This window comes from Bufo bufo, chromosome 1, assembly GCF_905171765.1.
Source record: "Bufo bufo chromosome 1, aBufBuf1.1, whole genome shotgun sequence".
Lineage (NCBI taxonomy): Eukaryota > Metazoa > Chordata > Amphibia > Anura > Bufonidae > Bufo > Bufo bufo.
In genome coordinates, this window is record NC_053389.1 from 489,750,533 (window position 1) to 489,773,370 (window position 22,838).

The 22,838-nt window shown below is 42.4% G+C and overlaps 1 protein-coding gene across 8 annotated transcripts in view; it reads right to left on the reverse strand.

Annotated features, from left to right (window-relative positions):
- Window positions 1–22,838, reverse strand: part of OSBPL8 (oxysterol binding protein like 8) — a 243,922-nt gene that overhangs the window by 77,950 nt on the left and 143,134 nt on the right. For all 8 annotated transcript variants that reach the window (XM_040410150.1, XM_040410159.1, XM_040410132.1 and 5 more), the window contains one exon: window positions 13,529–13,666. In XM_040410150.1, coding sequence (XP_040266084.1) covers window positions 13,529–13,666 — 138 coding nt within the window. The remainder of the gene's footprint in view (window positions 1–13,528; window positions 13,667–22,838) is intronic.

Sequence of the window (22,838 nt, forward strand, 5' to 3'; positions counted from 1 at the left end):
AATACAAGGGACGTACTAATGTACTGTGATTTACCATATTGCCTCCCTTGCTGGCTGGATTCATTTTTCCATCGCATTATACAATGCTCATTTCCATGGTTGCGACCACCCTGTAGTCCATCAGTGGTCATGTTTGCACACTATAGGAAACAATACAAGCCTCTCTGGTGGCCGGGACTGTGGGAGCTCACGTAGGCTGGTGCTTTTTTCTGTAGTGCGCAAGAACGGCCACCACTGATGGATTGCAGGGTGGTCTGTAACCATGGAAACGAGCAGTGTATAATGTGATGGAAAAATTAATCCAGCCAGCAAAGGAAGCAAAATGGACAATCGCAATAAATTAGTGACTTGTATTAACTTTCTCTACATGATAAATGCTTTTTACTGAAGTAACTCATTAGATGAGAAGTTAAAGTTTGCTACATCTGTAACACTGGTATACATCCTTGCTGTTTTCTGAGCATCGCTAAATAGTAACAGGACAAGTTAATACACATACATGCTAGACTAAATATTACATTATATGGACTACTGCAAATTGATACACAGTTGCAAGAAAAGGTAAGTGAGCCCTTTGGAACTACGTAGTGAACCCTTTGAAATGACGTGGCTTTCTGCACTAATTACTAGTAAAATGTGGTCTGATTTATCCAAGATCACAATAATAGACAAACACAATCTACCTGCTAACACTCAAACAGTGGTACTACTAATGTCTATTATGATTGAGCACATGGAGAAAAGTGAGTAAACCTCTGTGTTAATGACTTCTCCAAGAACTAATTGCCAAAAGGTGTCTTAATTAAGGCGATGAGATCGGAAGTATGGGTTTCACAGATGCTTTACCCCTTACATAAAACCATACAAAGCATGGTTGCTGACAAATTGTATTTAATCCAGAAAACTGGTTACTATGTGTCAATGCAAACAATTTTCCGAAGATCTCAAAAGACATAACAGACATACTGTATGACAAATGGAGAATATTCATGACTGTTGCTACTCTCCATAGACGCGAGCTTCCTGTTAAGATCACGCCAAGAGCACCAACAGACAGTCTTAAAAGTGGTTATAAAGAACCAGGAGTAACAGCAAAAAGTGTGTTTATGTGTCCATCATTAGAAAAACACTGAACATGAATGGTGTTCATGGAAGTAAACCCCCCCCAAAAAAATAAAAAATTCTATGGAAAGAAGAGACAAAAGTGGAGGCTATTAGCACAAATGTACATTGCCATGTTTGTAGGAATAAAAGAACACTGTACAAAAACATCAAAACCTCCCAAACGTGAAGCATTGTGAAGAGAACATCATGGTTTAGGTCTTCTGTGCTATCTCAACACCTGAATAACTTACAATCACTGAATTCTCAGGATTATCAAAACATCTTACAGGACAATGTAAGGGTGGCAATCCTTGACCTTAAAAGGGTCGGCTGTTTTATTTATATTTTTCCACTGCTAGGCGAAGGCTTCATTAACGAAGCGGAGTTCAGCTTTGGATTTTGATACAGTAATTTATGCGAATAAATGAAGTGACAAGTGATAGAGGCGAGACAAAGTAAGCCTTGTGATATTTCTTGACACTTTGGAAAGACCTCAGCAGAGGCCATACATTTTACAGTAGGGCAGAGCCGATATTCTCAAAGTTTTCAAATGAATCGGGTTTGGATACAGCAATCCGAACCCGATTCACTCAACTCTACTCATTATGGCCAAACTCAAACTGATAAGATTAGGGCTTAAATGATTGTTAATGAGCTTTCAGGAATTCAGAGATAAGGGCTATACAAAGAGCTGTCAGAGGAGCAACCTGACGGGTTCAATGTAAAATCAAAATACTCTGCTGATTACCCAAGGAAGGAACGATTGCTTCCGCATTAGTTCATCCATTCAGTTCTTTTGATTATCCGATGAAAGATGCTCATCAGCCAAAAAGGAGCATTTCGTCACTTACTGGCTGATCATGTGGGTAGATTATTGGGAACGAACTGTGTGGTCTACTACGGCCCTTAGTAAATGTAGGGTCACTGAGGAACAACGGACTCATATACACTTGTCATTGAGAACAATTCTTGCAAAAAGAGATATGAAGATAAAGTAGACCCGCAGAGTTTAAGGAATACTGAATTTACACTAAACAACTTAGAAAGAATAAAACCTACACGGACAAAAGTACTTATTATTTCCCTCATTTACCATAGGCAATAAATAGTAACTACTTGTTTCAGGTCACTTCAGAATAAGCTGTTGTGTGTGGGCATGAGTAATAACACTATTTCTGTCCATCATATGACTTGTATCCTGTTTTTGGCAGTTTACCTCTACAGGATCTAGTACTAATGGCGGATTTACACCGCCCAATTGTCGGTCAGATTATAAGGAACGAATGGTACTATGAATCGGCCCATGTAAAGATGCTGCTTGTTCAGTTACATAGACATCCCCTATCATTTCCCCTAACATCCAGCTAGTTTATAGCTCCTCCCAACCAGCTAGTTACATAGACACTCCCCTATCATTGCCCCTAACACCCAGCTAGTTTATAGCTCCTCCCACCCAGCTAGTTACATAGACACTCCCCTATCATTGCCCCTAACACCCAGCTAGTTTATAGCTCCTCCCACCCAGCTAGTGACATAGACACTCCCCTATCACTGCCCCTAACAACACCCAGCTAGTTTATAGTTCCTCCCACCCAGCTAGTAACATAGACACTCCCCTATCACTGCCCCTAACACCCAGCTAGTTACACACACACACTTCCCCCATCACTGCTCCTAACACCCATCTAGTTTATAGCTCCTCCCACCCAGCTAGTTACATAGACACTTCCCCATCACTGCTCCTAACACCCAACTAGTTTATAGCTCCTCCCACCCAGCTAGTTACACACACACTTCCCTATCACTGCCCCTAACACCCAGCTAGTTTATAGCTCTTCCCACCCAGCTAGTTACACACACACTTCCCTATCACTGCTCCTAACACCCAGCTAGTTTATAGCTCCTCCCACCCACTTCGTTATATAGACACTCCCCATCACTATCCCTAACCCCGCCCAGGTAGTTTATAGCTCCTCCCACCCAGTGACAGACACTCCCCTACCCCTGCCCCCAACACCCAGCTAGTTAATAGCTCCTCCCACCCAGCTAGTTACATAGACATCCCCCAATAACTGACACGTCCATGGACATAACATCCTGTTTTTTGCAGGACAAGATGCACTAATGGCACCCCGTACAGTTGCATAAAATGTGGTTGGAAGTGGGAAAAAAAAATCCAAATTCCGCCAGTTTTATGGGTTGTTTTTTTTTTAACATCATTTCCTATGTGTTAAAACTGACCTGTTACTTTTATTCTCCAGGTCAGTACGATTACAGTAATAACATATGTATATAGTTTTACTTGCGTTTTAATACTGGAAAAAAATATAACTTTCATCGCCACATTCTGACCCCTGCTATTTTGCACTTATGTGAATGTGTGCGGGGCGATCTGTACTTTTCAATACCACCATTGTATGTGTGTATGACATCTTGATCACTTATTAAATTTTTTTGCGGGAGGTGAAGCGACATAAAAAACTGCAAATTGACCATTTTGACCTTTTTGGGGGAATTAGCCGCTTGCAAAAATATTTTTATATTTTAATAGTAAAATCGGTCACGGACATTAGTGCTGGATGCCTGCTGTTTAAAACATTTTTAAATGCCCGTCCGCCGACATAAATTTAAGCCGGGCGGTCGGGAAAGGGTTAAACAGCAATACTGAGCTAGAAACCTCTCTACTTCAAACTTCCTGCAGCAGAGGTCTACTTCCCTCCTACTGGAACCTGATTTCTCCTCTCTCCGAGGCAGCAATGTATCGGCATGGTTTGCCACAGAGGGGTAGCCATGATGCCTGTCACTACAGTTCAAGGACTCTATTCACAGAATACACTGTCACATCATCATCACTCATATTGTAAAACATAACCGGGAACTGCGTACAGCGCAATTTCTTAATATAATAATTAACATATAGCCACATCCTTTGTATACATTTTCCAGTGAGGCACAAGTGAAAGGACTTTTTTAATTGGATACAATACATTTCTTGTTGGGTGGTGATTATGCAACACACAAACATGTTTATCACGTGCTGCAGGTTTTCATAATTAACCCCTTCAGGACCGACATTTTTTGCAAATCTGACACGTGTCACTTTATGTGATGATCACTTTAAAACGCTTTTACTTATCCAGGCCATTCTGAGATTGTTTTCTCGTCACATATTGAACCTTATGACAGTGGTAAAATTGAGTCAAAAAAAAAAAAAAGCCAAATTTACCATAAATTTTTTAAAATTAGCAGATTTACAAATTTCAATTTCTCTACTTTTAAAATAGATGGAAAAGGAATGCCATATGGTTTTTGGAAAGCAAATTTCACTGGGATAATTTTAAACTGCCATGTAACATTTGAAGATGCACCTCTAGAGTACCAACTCCAAAAGTGAACCCATTTTAGAAGCTACACCCCTGAAGGTATACAAAACTGATTTTACAAACTTTGTTAATCCTTTAAGTGTTCCACAAGAATTAATGGAAAATAGAGATGACATTTCAGAATTTCAAATTTTTGGGCAGATTTTCCATTTTAATCCATTTTTCCAGTTACAAAGCAAGGGTTAACAGCCAAACGAAACTTAATATTTATGGCCCCGATTCTGTGGTTTACAGAAACACCCCATATGTGGTTGTAAACTGCTGTACAGGCACATGGCATTGTGCAGAAGGAAAGGAACGTTTTTTTGACACCATGTCCCATTTGAAGCCCCGCTGATGCACCCCTAGAGTAGAAACTCCAAAAAAGTGACCCCATTTTGGAAACTACGGGATAAGGTGGCAGTTTTGTTGGTACTAGTTTAGGGTACATATGATTTTTGGTTGCTCTAAATTACACTTTTTGTGAGGCAAGGTAACAAGAAATAGCTGTTTTGGCACATTTTTTATTTTTTTGTTATTTACAACATTTATCTGACAGTCTTCACCCTGTCACGTCAATCTGGAAGTGCTGCCTCGTTCGTTGAAAATAATTTTTTATATATATATATATATATATATATATATATATATATATATATATATACATATATACACACACATATACACTTTTCGTTTGTCCCTATTTTTTTATTTTATTTGGGGAAAATAACTTTTTTTTTTTTACTTGAAACTTTATTTTTGCCCCACTTTGGGACTTCAACTTTTGGGGTCTGATCCCTTTTACAATGCATTGCAATACATCTGTATTGGAATGCATTGGCTGAAAGTGTAACAGTGCGTATTACACATACAGCTTCCTGCCTGTAAGATCCAGGGGTCTGGATCTCACAGACTCTCCACCGGAAGGCAGCCCTGATGCCTAAGGAAGGAATTAAGCTGCCTTCCCTGCTATCGGGTCCCCGTCACAGGAGCACGGGAACCCGATGGCAGTTCCGATCCCCGCCCGACATCGCATGTGTCGCAGTCAGCGCTGACTGCGGCACATCAAGGGTTAATGCGCACCATGAAGTACGAAGTACATGTACGTCATGGGTCCTTAAGGGGTTAAAGGATAACTGTCATATTTATTTTATTTGCTAGTTTATTAGAGCTAGGCATGTATACTTGAGTAAGTCTGTCAATGATTGTCAAAAGATCTGTAATTACCTTATAATAACAGCTTTCATTAAGGTCCTCTGTCCCTTTCCACTGCTCCCTTAAAAGACAGTTGCTATGGCTTGACTGTCTCTGGCTAAGAAGACAGTTAGACGGAGGGGCGGTCCTTCACACTGCATGCCTGCATTAGGCTTCAGAGTGAGGAGGCGTGACTCTCAGTATTCCAATCTGATTGGCTGTCAGGGAGCTGCTGGCTACAGAAAGTGTGTATGGGAAGTGAGGGAAAGCAGTTTTGGCTTCAGAGAACTGGCAGAGGAGCCATCTTGAGAAGGTCCTAAAGGTCATAAAATTGATGTGACTCATCATTATATCTACCTATGGTAATCAGTTTCACTCGCCATGTCCTGGTACTGTGAAAAGTGCAAACCACCAGGAAATACACAGGGATACTAACATTTAGGAATATTTTACATGTGGTTGTATGCTGTGGAACAACTATGGGTAGTCATAGAGGACGTTTACACTGAAATTCAGTTTAAAAACTGTTGCAAAAACCATGTGGAAACTGGTTCCCATTTGTGCAGGTGCAGTTTTAGGCTACATTCACACAACTGCAAAACACGGATGCCGCCCGTGTGCGTTCTGCAATTTGCGGAACGGAACAGGCGGTTCATTATAGAACAGAACACGGCGTTCTGTTCGGATCTTTTGCAACCCAATTGAAATGAATGGATCCATTGCGCAAAATTGTGGAACGGATGTGGAGCCAGAATTGCGGTCATGTGAATGCACCCTTATTGGAATGATCGAGGCTGTAACCACAGCCTTTCACGGAAAACAGTAAGTGGCTGCCTGACAGGTTTTGGTGCCAAATTCAGCTGTCAATGGCCCTTTATAGTGCTTTTATTCCCTAGCTCTTAAGCAGAAAGATTGTTAATGCTTTTTATAATTATTTTATTAAAATTGCAATGAAAAAAAAAAAAATGCAGCTTGTGGGAAAGCATAAACATTCTGATAATTGCTTACAGAATCGCAGGAAATTCAACTTTCCGCTCGTTTTCCAGCAAAGTTGTCAGCAGAATGCAGGTTGCAGTGTACTCAAGCTTGTTGCATACCTAAGCAAATCTTGGGAGCGCACACATAGGCTAGTGATTTTTCCTATATTGTGCAAGCACGACGATCACTGATGGATTGCAGGGTGGTCTGTAACCGTGAAAATGAGCAGTGTACAATATGAAGGAAAAAAAAAATGAATCTTGCCAGCAAAGGAAGCAGTATGGACAATCACAATACATTAGTAAGCGGCTTGTATTAACTTTCTCTACATGATAAATGCCACTTGCTGAAGTGAGACAACCCATTTAACTTAAAGGGTTGTTCCATTATCGACATTGTCTGATTAGTGGGTGTCTGACCACTCTGCGTTGGAATGAAGCAGTGGTCACGCATGCGTGCTGCCACTCCATTTAGCTGTACGGGGCTGCCAGAATAGCAAAGTGCTTGTACTCGTTCTCATATAGTTAATGGAGCGGCGGACATGCATGTGCGTCTGATGCTCAATTTGAACGGGAAGCATGGAACGCCGTTGTTGCGATCTTCAGTGGCCCCAGCAGTCACTCTGGCCGATCGGACACTTACCCCTTATGTCAATAGGAGATAAGTTGTCTCGATGGGACTTTAATTGAAATCACATGATTAGAATGCCATTTTTTTGTTCTGCAATGCTTAACCACACCCCTTGTCTTAATGTCATAAACTGAAGGAAAAGCTAACAAACCTGTATGACAAGTGGAAAGTTCTATGAACGCATAAAGGACACTTTACATTTTCTGTAAACAAAGTGCTGTACAAACATGAAATTGAGTAAAACTACACTACAACGCAGTGACAAAAGGAAAAAAAAATCCTACTACCTGTATGAAATAAATACAGCACATGGAACAGGGATAAAGGATAGGCAGAACAAGAAGTGACATTGAGTAAAAGAATCTTGATACCGCGCTCTGTCAGTTTTAGCTGAAATGTGAATAAGCCCCTCTCACACCCTCCGTACAGACTAAGCTTTGGGATGTCACAAATCTTTGTTACCTCTACTCTAGATGTTTTCTCCCAAGTCCTAGGTCCTTTTGGGATGTGTCTGGAGTTTTTTGTTTTTTTGCAGGCACAGGTCAGGTCAGAGTGTCTTGAACCTGGAGGCGCGCCCCGGCTGGCAGCGTGGCTCCTTTAGTTCAATGTCGTGGTTCACGCTCGTACAGAGCAGGAGCGACGTCACTACTGTGACTACAGGTAGTCACAGATACCACTAAGCCTTGACGCGTTTCGGATAGAGTCGCTATCCTTCGTCAGGAATGGTTCCATTAAGGAGCCGCGCTGCCGGCCGGGGCGCGCCTCCAGGTTCAAAACACTCTGACCTGACCTGTGCCTGCAAAAAAATAATAATAATCCAGACACATCCTAAAAGGACCTAGGACTTGGGAGGAAAAAAAAAATCAAGTAAAAGTAACTCAGATTTGTGACATCCCACTGCTTAGTCCGTACGGAGGGTGTGAGGGGGGCTTATTCACATTGCAGCTAAAACTGACAGAGCGCGGTATCAGGATTCTTTTACTTATTGTTTATTTTATGTGGCAGGCATCTTGCGGTCCTGCTACGATACTGCAGCTTCACAGCGAGGAGGGTGAAGAGCGCTACTAGAATAAACACACAGCTCTAAGAAGTGACATCGATGGAATGTGCAACACTGTAATGCCTATGGGTGTCTACTGCAAAATTGGTGTCCCTACAGCTGGTGAACACCAACAGATGACTTCATCCTGCATCTGCATGAAAGGACAAATAGAAGACCCTCAGACTATTTCAACCTTCAGAGGCAGACTTGGAAATTTAATTGGCCCTGTAAAAAAAAAAAAAAAAAAAAAAGCCTAAAAGTGGCCCCATGTCGTGGGCAGGACAAAATTCACAGAAGAGGGGGCAAACACAAGTAGGCAGGGACAACAAAAGTAGATGGGGACTGCAATACCTTAGTGCACCACAAAATACTGCCCCAGCAGAACCAAATAGCACAGAGCAGCACAAAATACTGCCACCCTTGCCACAGTATTCAATTGTATCACGTCCTGAGGACATTGATACACTTGAATCCAGGAGTGCACCTTCAGCCGTTGGCCAAGTGCATAAGTAATTAGTGCTCCCAACATTTAAGGGGTATTCCCATCTCAGACAATGGGGGCATATCGCTAGGATATGCTCCCATTATCTGATAGGTGCGGGTCCCACTGCTGGGACCCACACCTATAACGAGAACGGAGCGGGGAGAGCTGTAGCTGGAAGACCCCAGATTCCCCATGGTCCATCCACTACCAAGCGCTGCTCCCATAGAAGTGAATGGGAGCGTACCGCACATGTGCAGCCCAGGCTCCCATTCATTTCTATGGGGCCGACGGAAATAGCCAAGCCAACACACAGCTATTTTGGGCGGCCCCATACAAATAAATGGAGGGTGGCTGCGCATGCGCAGTGCGCCCTCCTTCACTTGTGGGGCCCCGTTTTCAATATAGGTGCGGGTCTCAGCGGTGGGACCAACACCTATCAGACAATGGGGGCATATCCTAGCGATATGCCCTTTTGTCTGAAATGGGACAACCCCTTTAATTAATACTGAGAGCGTCAGATCATTGTATACCTGTCCGGCGGCTGTGAGTCGATGCCGGGCAGACCCTCCGGCATCGACCCACAGGGAAATTTCCTTGTAGGGTCTATGGCCAGTCCTCCCCTGTCAATCTTTAACATTCTGATGACACCAGTGTATAAAGGGGAATAACTATTCCACCTCTGGGACCAGCACCTATCTCAAAAACCGGACCTCAAAGTGAACGGAGAGCAAGGCCTGCATGCAAAGCCACCCCTCCTTTCCCCACTATAAGATTTTCAAACACAGCTGAGCGCTTGATATGCCATCAATGTCCCAGATGGGAACACCCCATTAAATTTTCAACAAACTCATAGTACTGGCAGATATACTGGAATAAACAGTCACCATTATCACCGCGTTCTCATGCAACTATACAAATTCTATATCTAAACGACCGACACAAAACTGGGAATTAATTTTAATAATTTATTTTGGTGTTCATTTGCATATTTAAAATATAAAGAGCTACAGTTTGGGAAAAAAAAAAATTTTGCACAAAATGTTTTTTGTACAGTTTTCCCAAAATAAATTTGAAAAGGAAAACAAATGTTAAATCATATATAAAATAGCCCTGTTAAGTAAAAAAAAAAAAGTTGCAAAAATTATTTTGGTAGCCCAATAAATAAATCACTGTTAAATCACTATGTGCGCTAAATCACGATAAGTGTCTGGTCACTAAGGACTTTTCAGGCCTGGTCATTAAAGGGTTAACCAATGCTTACTGGTTATTGCAGGGGACTGGTCACACAGATAACCTATCAGTGTTGGATAGAAGGCCGTTCTAAACAATGAGTGTCCTCCTCTGCAGTGAAGATCGCTCATTTATGAATAGGAGGCAGGATAGAAGGAAATTTCGTCACTTAGCCCTGGATAACACTGCACGTTATTTGGGCCAATTACTGGGAACAAGTGTTCACAGGAACGCTCATTCCTGATAATTGTGCTGCTGATCAGCCGATAAATGACTCGTTTGTTGACTGATTTGCATCTTTCATCAGAATGAAAGATATATGATTATGGGAAGCAAATCTCCCTGTATAATCAGGGATCTGCTCAATAAAATTGAATGAGGGAGGAATGATGGTTGTATTAATAATTCCTTCACTTTGCAGTGTCCTGTGTAATAGGTTGATGCTGACCAGCACCTTATCACAGCTCAGGAGGTAGCTGAAGGATTTAACAGAGAATGTGTGTCCACCCCAGTGAGGTGGACAAAGAAATAAGAAAAAGAATGAACAGCAGGTGGCGCTATAGAGATACATTTTATTGAATAGCTCAGTGCCTATACTAAATATTTTATTACATGCAATTACAAGTATTGTGTTGGTTGGAAAACTGCAGAAAGTTTTTTTGTGAGACTTTGGGATCACGGGTCTCATTTTCATACATGGAAGCAGCGGCCATTTTTAGTGCATAGTGTTTACTTCATTCTTGAACAGAACAGTAAAAACTGGATACCCTTTAAAACTATATCTTTTCCAGCTACTTTCCCTCAGACAACACAATACTGGTTTATAACTTTACACTGAGATAAATATAATCTACTAAATTATTAACAGACATCCAAATAGAAGCATGACATGAGTACATATTGTTACATTATACACCCACACAGCAGCCAGATATGAGCACTGTACCAATGTCTAAAAATAGGTTTCAAATCTAAAACTGTACAAAAAAAAAATTTGATATAGAACATAATGTACAAAACTTTTTTGTACAAAAAGTGAAGAGACGCAACAAGCTTAAAAATTGACTTCAAAATGTTGGATTAGAATATAACAAAGGAGGAAAAAACATAGCAGTAATGTACACTCAAACTGATAAAAAAAAAGCAAATACACCTACATGGTGATATAAAATCACGCTCTTAAGTGACTATACAAAGAGCAAAGTACTTTAGAATGATTTACAACAAAACTAAGGTATTTTCACTCTACATAATTCCCTCATTTTTGCATGTTACTAGAGTCTTGTGATGGATTTGTGTTCTTCCATTACTCCTGTAGATGATTTTCATAATGATTAACTTATTTACAGAACAATAGTGACTTTGCAACACCGAACAAATGTTTTAGCCAACCGATGACAGAACACAATCAAGTTGGCAGAGTTTGACATTTTAGTCGATTGTTGGACAAAAAGATCTTTTGTTCATCCGTGGACTAAATAAGTTTCTTTAGAAGAACGCTTCCAGAAAGATCTTTAGTCCATCTAAAGAGGTCAGTGCTGCTGCCAATTACTGGCCTCAGCAGTGACGAACCATGTACTGTTGAGGCCAGTGATTGACTGCACAGTGACCTGTGTGACCATACTGTAGCTTGAAACATCTGTTTTTGCACATGATGGCTAGAAATAATAAAGGCGGGGAAAGAAGAGGCTGGCCTTTTTTCATTATTTTTCCTGTATTTGTTTGGTGGGATGAGCCTTACTATCAGAAACCACTGCATCAAATGCATTTAAAAGGGATATCGGTGCTGTATTCAGCATGATGAACGCACCAAGGGAGGACCGGAGTGCAGCGCTAGAAGAAGCAGGGGAGAAAAGGGGCCTTGCTTCTTATTTAAGCACATTTACAGGGGCTGCACAGGTTTTTATTGAACTCTGACAACTTATCTAAGCTTTTCATATACTTTCTATAGCTGTCAGCCAAACAAAAGGCCTCCTGATTTCCTCCCATACACACTTGGCTCAGCCATCTGGCTGCATGTTCTCTCTGGAGGGTACCAACAATAAGGTATATTGAAATTCAAAGCCTGACCCTTTTTTCCCTCCGAAATTGGCCACTGGGCGAGGGACGGAACACCACCATACACTTTAGATAATTTGTTGATCATGCCAACATCTAATATGTATAGCCAGTTTTAGGTCATCGTCTCACCTAGTATTTTGTTGCTGCTCAACGTGACCGCAAATCGGGAGGTAAAATAGACAAAGCTTTCACATAAATCCCAGTTCTGCTGTACAAATCTTAGAGAAGCTTTTAAGTTGGTCAGACCACATCCAATGATAAGTAAAGGTACCCATACATTTTAGCCTAAAGTTGATCAAAGTGAACGACTGCAACCAAAATTATCGCTCGTCAGGTGAAATTTAACTACAAGCGATCGTTGTAACCGATCGATGGTAGACCATTATTGTCAGAAAAGAAGTTGCCGTGTTTAATATTTTTGTCCGATAGTCGGACGAAAGATCTTTTGTTCATTCGTGGACCAAAGTGAAAGAACGTTTCCAGATAGATTTTTCGTCCATCTCCTGACTTCAGTGAATTTATATGGCCAGATTGATCAACTGTAATGGCCAATATGGACTAAAATATGTATGGCCATGCCCGTATATGGCCTGACCACGGCACTTATGGCCTAGGCCTGCGACGTCACATTTGTCAGTCACATGGCCTAAGCACAGCTCAGCCCCATTCAGGTAATGGACAGCGCCATGTTTGGCAAGCTCTTCAAAACAGCTGATTGATGGGAGTGCTGGGTGTCAAATAGTGATGACATATCCCGAGGATATGTCATCAGTATGAAACACTCGGACAAAATTTAAATGTACAGATGTAGTAGCGTTAACACACATGCTTTATGAGACGTGTTATCTCAATTAAATGCGTCAAGCAAACACCTGCTTTTCAATGGCCTTTGTTTCAAGATAATGCAATGAGTTAAGAGTTTGTGTGTTAACCCTGCTACATCTGTACAGTATCAAATCGAAGGGGCAAAAATAAGTGCATGCATTTTTTATTTGATTATTGGGCTGACTGATATAATTTTATTCTGGAAAAACGGTTGATATTTCAACCTCCTTGCCCGAAAGCTACATCATCTAACTTTACCTATGCCTGTTGTGTTGTAGCTGTACATACAGTACAGACATAATTAAAATGTGTCCCGTTTTCACCAGATTGTGTGACTAATTACCTCAATAGTCTGCAATTTGAAAACACCAAGTACATTTTAAAAGACATACACTGAGCTGCACCACATTTTTTGGCATCATTACAAATCACATCTGCTGTTTCCTGGACTTGCAGGTTTAAGATATCTAAAAATAAAACATGCACTATAGAGAACACATATATTCAAGGTTATAACAGAGGAGAGCAATAATCCAGATTCAAGATCCTCAGCACCACAGGGATGGCTGAATAATGAACTTGTGAACATGCAACCAAATTCAGAATGAGGTTTCCTACCATGACTGTGGATGATGCTGGGGCTTAGTGTAGCCTGGACCAGGTCTTTGGTTGGAGACAGATATGCGTCTTTAGCCTGCCGCTGGCTCATTTTTGCTGGGACCATCACTGGAGACTCATCACTGTTTGTTAACACTTCTGGAGAGAGAAAACATCAAACTTTACATATAAACACCTCTGCAAACAGTTTTTAAGTATAGCAACACCACTAAACAGGTTAGGACTACCAGTTATCTATAAAATAAAACTTTAGGTGTCCAAAGGGTGTTCTAAGAATGCTGCTACATGTTCAGGTTTTTTTATGCAGTTTTTTAAGCCAAAACCTGGAGTGGTTTAAAAAACAAGTGGAGAAGTTGCATCGGTCCTTACTCTCCTGTTACTGAATGATCCACCCCTGACAAAAAGCTTGAATTTGTGGCAACACCCTTAGTGATTTGTTGCCTCATTCTGGAGGAAAAAGTACTTTCAATTGACAAGCTGAGCAGTTAAGTGCACTGAGGGCAGCTCCAAGCCATTCTTGCTCCTCCTGCTTCCTGAACCTGCCCCTGCAGTTCCTTGATTGACAGATCCTTTGGAGATAACATATACAGGAACCTGGGACTATCAATCAAGGAGGAAAGGGAAGGGCTGGCACAGGATGCTGGAGGAGCAAGGGTGCATACAGATGTTTGGGCCTGCCCTCTGTGCGCTTAATTCACATATTGATAACAAGTATGTTTTCTTCAGATTAAAGCAACAGATCACTAGTAAAATGATAAGTAGGATTACATTCAGCTGTGTTAGCCCTACAATGACAAGTTCCTGGTTTATAATATTATTAATCTTTATTTATATAGCGCCAAAGTAAGGCTACTTTCACACTAGCGTTCGGGGCTCCGCTTGTGAGCTCCGTTTGAAAGCTCTCACAAGCGGCCCCGAACTGATCCGTCCAGCCCTAATGCATTCTGAGTGGATGCGGATCCGCTCAGAATGCATCAGTTTGGCACCGTTTGTCCTCCGCTCCGCTCAGCAAGCGGACACCTGAACGCAGCTTGCAGCGTTCGGGTGTCCGCCTGGCCATGCGGAGGCAAACGGATCCGTCCAGACTTACAATGTAAGTCAATGGGGACGGATCCGTTTGAATTTGACACAGTATGGCTCAATTTTCAAACGGATCCGTCCCCCATTGACTTTCAATGTAAAGTCAAAACGGATCCGTTTGCATTATCATGAACAAAAAAAAATGGTAATGCAAACGGATCCGTTCTGAACGGATCTAAGCGTTTGCATTATAGGTGCAGATCCGTCTGTGCAGATACCAGACGGATCCGCACCTAACGCAGGTGTGAAAGTAGCCTAATCAGGTTTAAACATTAATTTCCTGGTGACAGGCTCCCTTTAAAAAGACCAATTTACTACAATAGCATATCTGACTGATGAGCTAAATGACCACAATATAAAAAAGGGGTGCGTGTGAAAAGTATCCTAAAATGAGGTTTATCCTATACCTTTATTTCTGAAATTGGTATAAATAGCAACTTTATATAAAGCAACTATGATTTAGTATTACTTCCGAATGACTCAGCCTTTCAATAGTCAGTACGTCGATTTGAATTACTGAAGTTATTAATAACTGTACAAAACATGTTAGGCCTGGAGTTCATAATATAGAGAGAAATGTAATAAAAATTTAAGGAACAGAAAACCATAAAGAAAATACTCAAACAGAAAATATTTCTGGAGTGACATGTAGAGAAATATAAGCTGTCTTACATACGTATGGAATAGTTTCTGGATATGCCTTAGACCTTTTAAAATTCTTTGGAGATATAAAAAAAGCATGATCTTATTTTGGTATGATGAAATGAGGATGTGGTAGCAAGAGAAAAAGAAACATGCAGGGCCTACGTTTTTTGGTGCAGATTTTGGCAAGTTTTCTGAACGGAATCAGCACCAAAACCAAAAAAAAACAAAAACATTGACGTATACAAAAACCACGCAAATTTTTTTTTAAATCAGCGTCGCAACTGCGTATATAGTGATCGCTAAACGCAGGACTGTAGCATAATAGTTTCAGAAAAGGCAATCCCTATTCTTCTTTAATATATCATATGTTTCCTCATGGATATTAAAATCTTCGGAAATGCCTCAAGTATATCCTACAATCCGAACGATAATGCAAGTGAAGGCTTAGCAGATTAGCAACACATAAAAGAAAATGATGTTCTAAAATAAATTCTCAACCGTTTAAAAATCTCTGCACATCGTACACAAGGTACACACTAAGGGGTGGAAGCTATCATTCCCCTACGCTATCGATCCCCTAGTTGCAAGTAGTGTTTTTACACTGCCCTTGCCAGTTTCTGAAAAGGTGGTGTGGATGGGGGGGGGGGTCATCGTCCCCAGCACTTTCATCATCATCTACGCCAGAATTCACTTCAAGCTGGAGTAGACTTCAGTCTGGCGCACACTCCTGTATTTATGATGAGGCCTCTGCCTTATCATAAATTAAATGCCCTCTCTAGCAATAAGACAGATGTAGCACACTCTGGTCTTAATAAATCAGGGCCTAAGCCTTTTTATATTAGATGTAAAGTCTTTAGGATTACAGTTATTCATTTTATTATGTTACCCATTCAAGAAAATTGGATAGCAAGCAACATATACTGGATTACCAGATACAACGCAGCTTTTAGAACGCCCACAAGCAAAAATAAAAGCTCCGCAGCAGTCCAATCTGACAAGTCCTTCTGTTATTTGGCACGTTGCTGTGACTTTCAACAATTCTTTCTCAAGGAACAAGTCCAGTATGATTAAGAACACTGTACCTTTTCTCAGAAAAACGTTTAGTGGGTACGTTGGCGAGAAGTGAAAAAGGAATAAAGTAAGACAGCAGGATCAGACTACTGTTTGTTCTATCATATAGACATATGAGTTTCCACAGGAGTTGTAGACATTAAAGAACATCACAGAAGCAACCTAGTAAAGCAAGTAAAGGAAGACTGGAAAACCAACATTTTTAGTAATAAAATGAGGTGAAATAATAATTAGGCTGGGACTGGCAAAATCACAATTTTACCAATGGAATTATCTTACCTTGGTTTAATACTGCAACTGAAAAAATACCTGTTAACCTAGCCAAGCAAGGTTGGGAGATGCCTGCTTGACTTCGCTCAAGTTCCCAGATTGTTTTTAAAGAGGACCTTTCACCCATTATGACAATGTGAACTAAGTATACAGACATGGAGAGCGGCGCCCGGGGATCTTACTGCACTTACTATTATCCCCGGGCGCAGCTCCGTTCTCTCGCTATGCCCTCCGGTATCTTTGTTCGCAAAGTTATGGTAGGCTGAGTCAGCCCTTGTTCTGCTGTAGCGCTGGCCAATCGCATTGCAGAGCTCACAGCCTGGGAGAAAAGAACCTCCCAGGCTGTGAGCTCTGCGCTGCGATTGGCCAGCGCTACAGCAGAACAAGGGCAGACTCCGCCTACCATAACTTAGTGACTGAAATCTCCGCCTACCATAACTTAGTGAGCGAAGATACCGGAGGGCATAGCAGGAGAACGGAGCGGCGCCCGGGGATAATAGTAAGTGCAGTGAGATCCCCGAGCGCCGCTCTCCATGTCTGTATAGTTTGTTCACATTGTCATAATGGGTGAAAGGTCCTCTTTAAACTATGAGGTAGATATACGGTACTAAGACTGGCATTACAGTATAGTCTTTTTGCACAAAATGCACCAAACTGCATGTGTCTTAATAAATTTGGAGCACCTCCAGGCAGTCCATGCGACAGTTATTAGCTATAGCTGTTTGTAACCGGGGAGCATGTCGGGATTTCCTGCTGCCTGGTGTTCGGGCAGCATAAATCTCCTTACAGGTTCCCTTTAAACCATGAACTGTATCTAGTAATAAAACATTAGAACCACTACTTTGGCAAACTATCAGACCTCAAACAATGAAACAGTGATGCCACATTCATTTTCACCTAAGCATCCCTGCAGCATAACAGAACTTTCTTCTGTTCTCAATACTTCTGTCACTTCCTTATGACAACCTGGAAATTAAAATTGCACTCCTAAAACATCTTAAAGCAAAGAAAAAATAAAGTCAAGTCTACAGCATTTTATAATCTTTCACATTTCACTGCACAAAAACAGGGAGGGAAGTTCTACATTTGACAGGGACTTGAATGATTCATTGTGGGATATGTAGTTTTATAAATTTTTTACAATTCTCTTCATTGGTAAAAAAAAAACAAAAAAAACTCAGCATCAACTTAGAAGCACTGCAACTGGTGATCTAAAGGAACTAAAAATCGTACGAAGAGGTCCATTCCAGACTGGTGCCAACCCCATTTGAATAAGTGGTGAGAAGGTGCAAATGGACTTAAGTCATAACCACTAGATGGGGACACAAGGACCTCTTGTTACAGGTGGATATAGTAGTGGTATTGTACTGCAAAGTATTTTTTTATTTTTTTTAAACTCGTTTTATTAAAAAGAGAATAAGACAAGTATAGCACACATATGACATCATAATGACCCGCGCAGGGGCCAATCATATATGCAGATATAGTACTTATATGAGGCTGTAGTAACATGTAGCTGGAATCATATACGTGAGATTTACATGACAGTGGCTCAGATGATGCAATTGTAAAACAAAACAATACGGGCTCATTACATACTCAAATGATCAACCAGTAGTGGATGCAGCATGGTCAGCCGGATAACACATCATGTGATAAGGGAACCCTTAAGGGTCATCAGCTGTCGAGTACAGATGCGAAGTATGCAAAGTAAGTGGAGATGAACACCAATCACCCCACACCCTATCAAATTTTTGCGGGCATCCCCTATGTTTATAGACCATGTTCTCCATGGAAACCGCATTATTTACTAGAGAGAGCCATTGTCCCTTTGAGGGGGGGAATCTCCCATCCATCTCAGGGCAATCGCTTTCCTAGCTAGTAACAATGTTTCTTCTAAGAAAATTCTGTGGTAATGTGACCAAGATTCCTCATCGACTACACCTAAGATACACATCTTGTGGCACAGCTGCAGTGTCGGAGGGACCAAGGCCTTGAGAACCTCCAGTACCGATACCCAATACTGATGAATGATTGGGCAATCCCAAATCATATGCCAAAAATTAGCACCCTCCGCACTACACCTATGACACCTGGAGTGATCAATCCTACCCATCTTTTGAAGTCTAGTGGGAGTTAAATAACTGTAGTGTAGGATAAAGAGCTGAATCATCTTGTTGTTAATAGAGGGGGACACTCTAGTTGGGGCTATTAAAGTCTCCTCCCACTCCTCAGAAGTTAAAGAGGGTATGAGCATCTTCCACCTGCCCTCGACTGCCAACGGGGTCACCAGCATACGACAGTCAAGCAAATGTGTGTAGAGGGCTGATACTATCCCTCTAGGGCCCTGGGATCTCAAAACCCCAATGATAGGATACTTAGATATGCAGCTATTTCCACCTCGAAATTGGGCCTGTAGTGCATGTCTCAACTCAAGGTACCTGTAAAAGAGGGTACGCGGCACCAGAAATCTGTCCTGGATCTGCGAGAATGTGATCAGCTGATCTCCCTCATATATATCCCCCAACACTCGAATCCCATATCTCCTCCACTCTGACACCCCCTCTAACCGTGATAAATGGGGGAACATACAGTTGTCCCATATGGGGATCTCACTGGGTAAATCTTTATACGTATTCAATTTGGACGCCTGCCATATCTGATGGGCTAATTTGTGAATTGGAAGGGTGCACTTTTGTAAATGACCAGAGCCTTCTAGGACGGGCCATAACGTAGTTACTTGCAGATGTTCATTCAGATAGGATTGCGCATTAGGCCGTGGAGCCTCAGTGACCCAGTACCTCAAGAATCTCAACTGACTCGCTATAAAGTACAGGAAAAAATCAGGAAGGGCAGCACCCCCTGCAGCTTTGATCTCTGAAGAACCGAGAGCGAAAGCTTTCTTCTGGACTTGCCCCAGACAAAGGCCGTGATCAGAGCATGAACGCGTTTAAAGAATCCTCGGGGAATCGGGGTGCAAGCATGAGACAACAGGTATAAACCCTTGGGTAGCAGAACCATCTTCACCAGATTCAATCTTCCCATAGCTGACAATGGGAGAGATTCCCATGTCTTTATCTTGAAACAGAGCTTCTAGGGGCTCAATATTCAAAGCATAGGAGAGCTGCGGTACCTTAGTGATCATTACCCCTAGATACTTGAACCTATCAACTACAGGCAAATTGTAATGACATTCCGGCCAGTCATGTGCCCATAGAGGCATGATGGCAGACTTGCCCCAATTTATGTGTAGCCCAGAGTATCGCCCAAAGGACGCAATGACTTCAATCGCTCTCAGGAGAGACACTTCCAGATCAGACAAACAGTATCAGGTCATCCGCATACAATCCTATTCTATCCTCTCTGCCTCCCGCAGACACCCCTGTGTAGATTGGGTCCTGTCTAAGTCTGATTGCCAGGTGTTCTATTGCTATTGCGAACAAAAGAGGCGAGAGCAGGCATCCCTGCCTTGTACCCCTAAGTAGAGAAATCCTGTCAGAGTATGAACCATTAAGCTGGATACATGCAGAGGGATTATTATAGAGTATGCCAATCCATCTAATAAAATTGGGACCAAAGCCAAAGCTCCTCAGCACAGCTGTTAAGAAGGGCCATTCTAGAGAGTCAAAAGCTTTAGCCGTGTCTAGAGAGGCTAATGCCCACCTTGCTTTCTCGGCAACACCCACCTGCGCAATCACTTGCGCTCTCCTAATATTATCCGAGGTGGATCTCCCAGGCATAAAACCGGATTGGTCAGAGTGTATCACAGACGTTATCACCTTGTTCAATCTGTTGGCTAGAAACCTAGTCAGGATTTTATAGTCCAAGTTCAAAAGAGAGATTGGACGATAAGATCCGCAGTCCAGCGGATCATTGCCGGGTTTAAAATCACAACAATGGAGGCATCGTACATAGAGTCCGGCAGTGATCCGCAGGAGTGCGCAGCTCTATACAGCTTCAGCAACTGTGGGCCCAAATTCTCCCTATACCAAGAATACACCTCCACCGGGATGCCGTCCGGGCCAGGGGCCTTTCCTGATGGCAAGTCCATAATAGCTCTCTCCACCTCCTCCAAAGTGATATCTTCCTCCATGATGCCCCTGTCCAGATCATTTAGTCTAGTATAGGAAACTTCATTAAGATACGTTTCTAATTCCTGCTCTGAGTAATTAGCCGCCGACCTATATAGATCCGCATAAAAGACGTGGAGGCATTTTAATATGTTCTGAATAGTCTCCACTATGCGTCCATCAGCCTCTCTTAGGCAAAGTACTGGTGGAGCCATAGTGTTGGCACGTGCTATATGCGCAAGTAGTTTCCCCGTCTGATTGCCTGTTGCTTAAGGAAAAAATTTTTCTCTTACTCTTTTCTTCCAAGTGTAACATGTACTGCCTACCTTTAGACATCCACTCGAGTAAACGCCCTCTCTGCCTCCCTGCAGCTAGCATGTAAATCCTCCTCTCTACGCTGCGCTTCTCTCTTGACATATGATATGGAGGACTTAAGGCAGCCTCTGAGATACACCTTCAATGTCTCCCACAACAATAAGGGATCAGTGGAGTCGTTCTGGACCTCAAAAAACATATTGAGCTGATCAGGGATTCTGTCGGTTAGCCAAATAGGGTGAGCCAGAAAGGGTGAATACGCATTTTACCGCCCGTGCTAGGAGAGTTAGAAATCGCCAGCTCAGCCAACACCGGGGCATGATCGGAAGGCCCCTGTGGTCCATGGCGGATACCCACCAATTCTGTACATACTATGGAATTGCCGAATAGATAGTCTATTCTAGACAGAGCACCTCTGGAGGGGGTGAAACAGGAGTATTCTCTAGTATGTGGATTCCTGGCCCTCCACATATCTATCCATCCCCATCTCTTGAGAGATCCTAGCAAGGGTCGTGCTTTCCCCACCTAGCCCATGTCTGTCAGCCCTGCTGCTAAATCTGTCCAGGTCCTCACTCATCACCTGGTTGAAGTCTCCCATACACAAGAAGCGAGCAGTGGGATAATGAGTCAGGAATCCCACGACTGCTTGCAGCAGGGAGAGAGATGCAGGAGTTGAATTATACAAATTGACAATCACATAGGGAACACAATCAATATGAGCAAATATGAAAATGTACTGACCCCCTGGGTCCACCACCGAATGGTGAATCTCGCACCTAAGGCTTCTATGCAACAGAAGTGCAACTCCTCTGGAGTGAACTGCCGCACGCACTAAATAAATGCTGGGCCCAGGGTTTTTTAAGCCTGTTTCCCGTTTCCGGGGTGAAGTGGGTCTCCTGAAGTCCCAATATATGTGGATTAAAGGACCGAATCTGGGAAAATACTGCAATCCTCCTTTTAGGGTCTCCCAGACATCTGACGTTCCACGACATGACTCAAGGGGGCCATAGTAACACTATTGTTGAATCAAGGACATATAACCCCTCATACAATACGTGTGTCATCAGTGCAGACACCAGAACCCTCTGAGACAGCGGCTTCCCTGCGAATAAGTTGGAGAAATTTGGCCATACTTGACACGAGTAAACTTGAGCATACAGTAACACAACATATAACAATAACATAAATGACCTGAGTGTCAGGTACAGAACCGACTAACTGGGTGGTCCTAAACTCGGGGACCTGCATGGTGTAGGTAGTTGTTAATACCACACAGGTAATGCCCCTTCCTTTATTACAGCTAAATCATGAAAACTGCCAGCATTAACACAAGAAGATGGGACATGTTGATATATCATCCACAGATCAACTCATAGAGGCCCCTGAGGATAAAAGCGTGCCCTCTCAGGAGGCCAGCAAATTGATGCGGCCTTATAACGTGACAAAAAACCTCTATATCACATGATAAAGTCAGGGAGTCTCTGAACAAGTCCCACCCGTGGTAGAAATGAGGGGATGAGTCATACTTGCTGTGTAAATATGGTGAGTAGATCAGCGCGGGGGCGGACGCGCAGCCTTCCTCGAAGCCCAGTCCTCCGCCTCCCTGGGGTCACTAAAGAAAACGGTTTTGTCGCCATCTATTACTCTGAGGCGAGCTGGGTAGGCCATAGAGTACTGTAGATTCAGCTCCCGAAGACGGTGTTTGGCCGCAACAAACGTGGCTCTTCTCTTCTGGAGGTCGGCCAAGAAATCCGGGAAAAGGGAGACTCTTGCATTATCATGCCTGATATCCTGCTTGCTCCTGGCTAAGAATAAGGTCACGATCCCTCCAATTCAAAAGGTGCGCCAGGAGTGGTCTT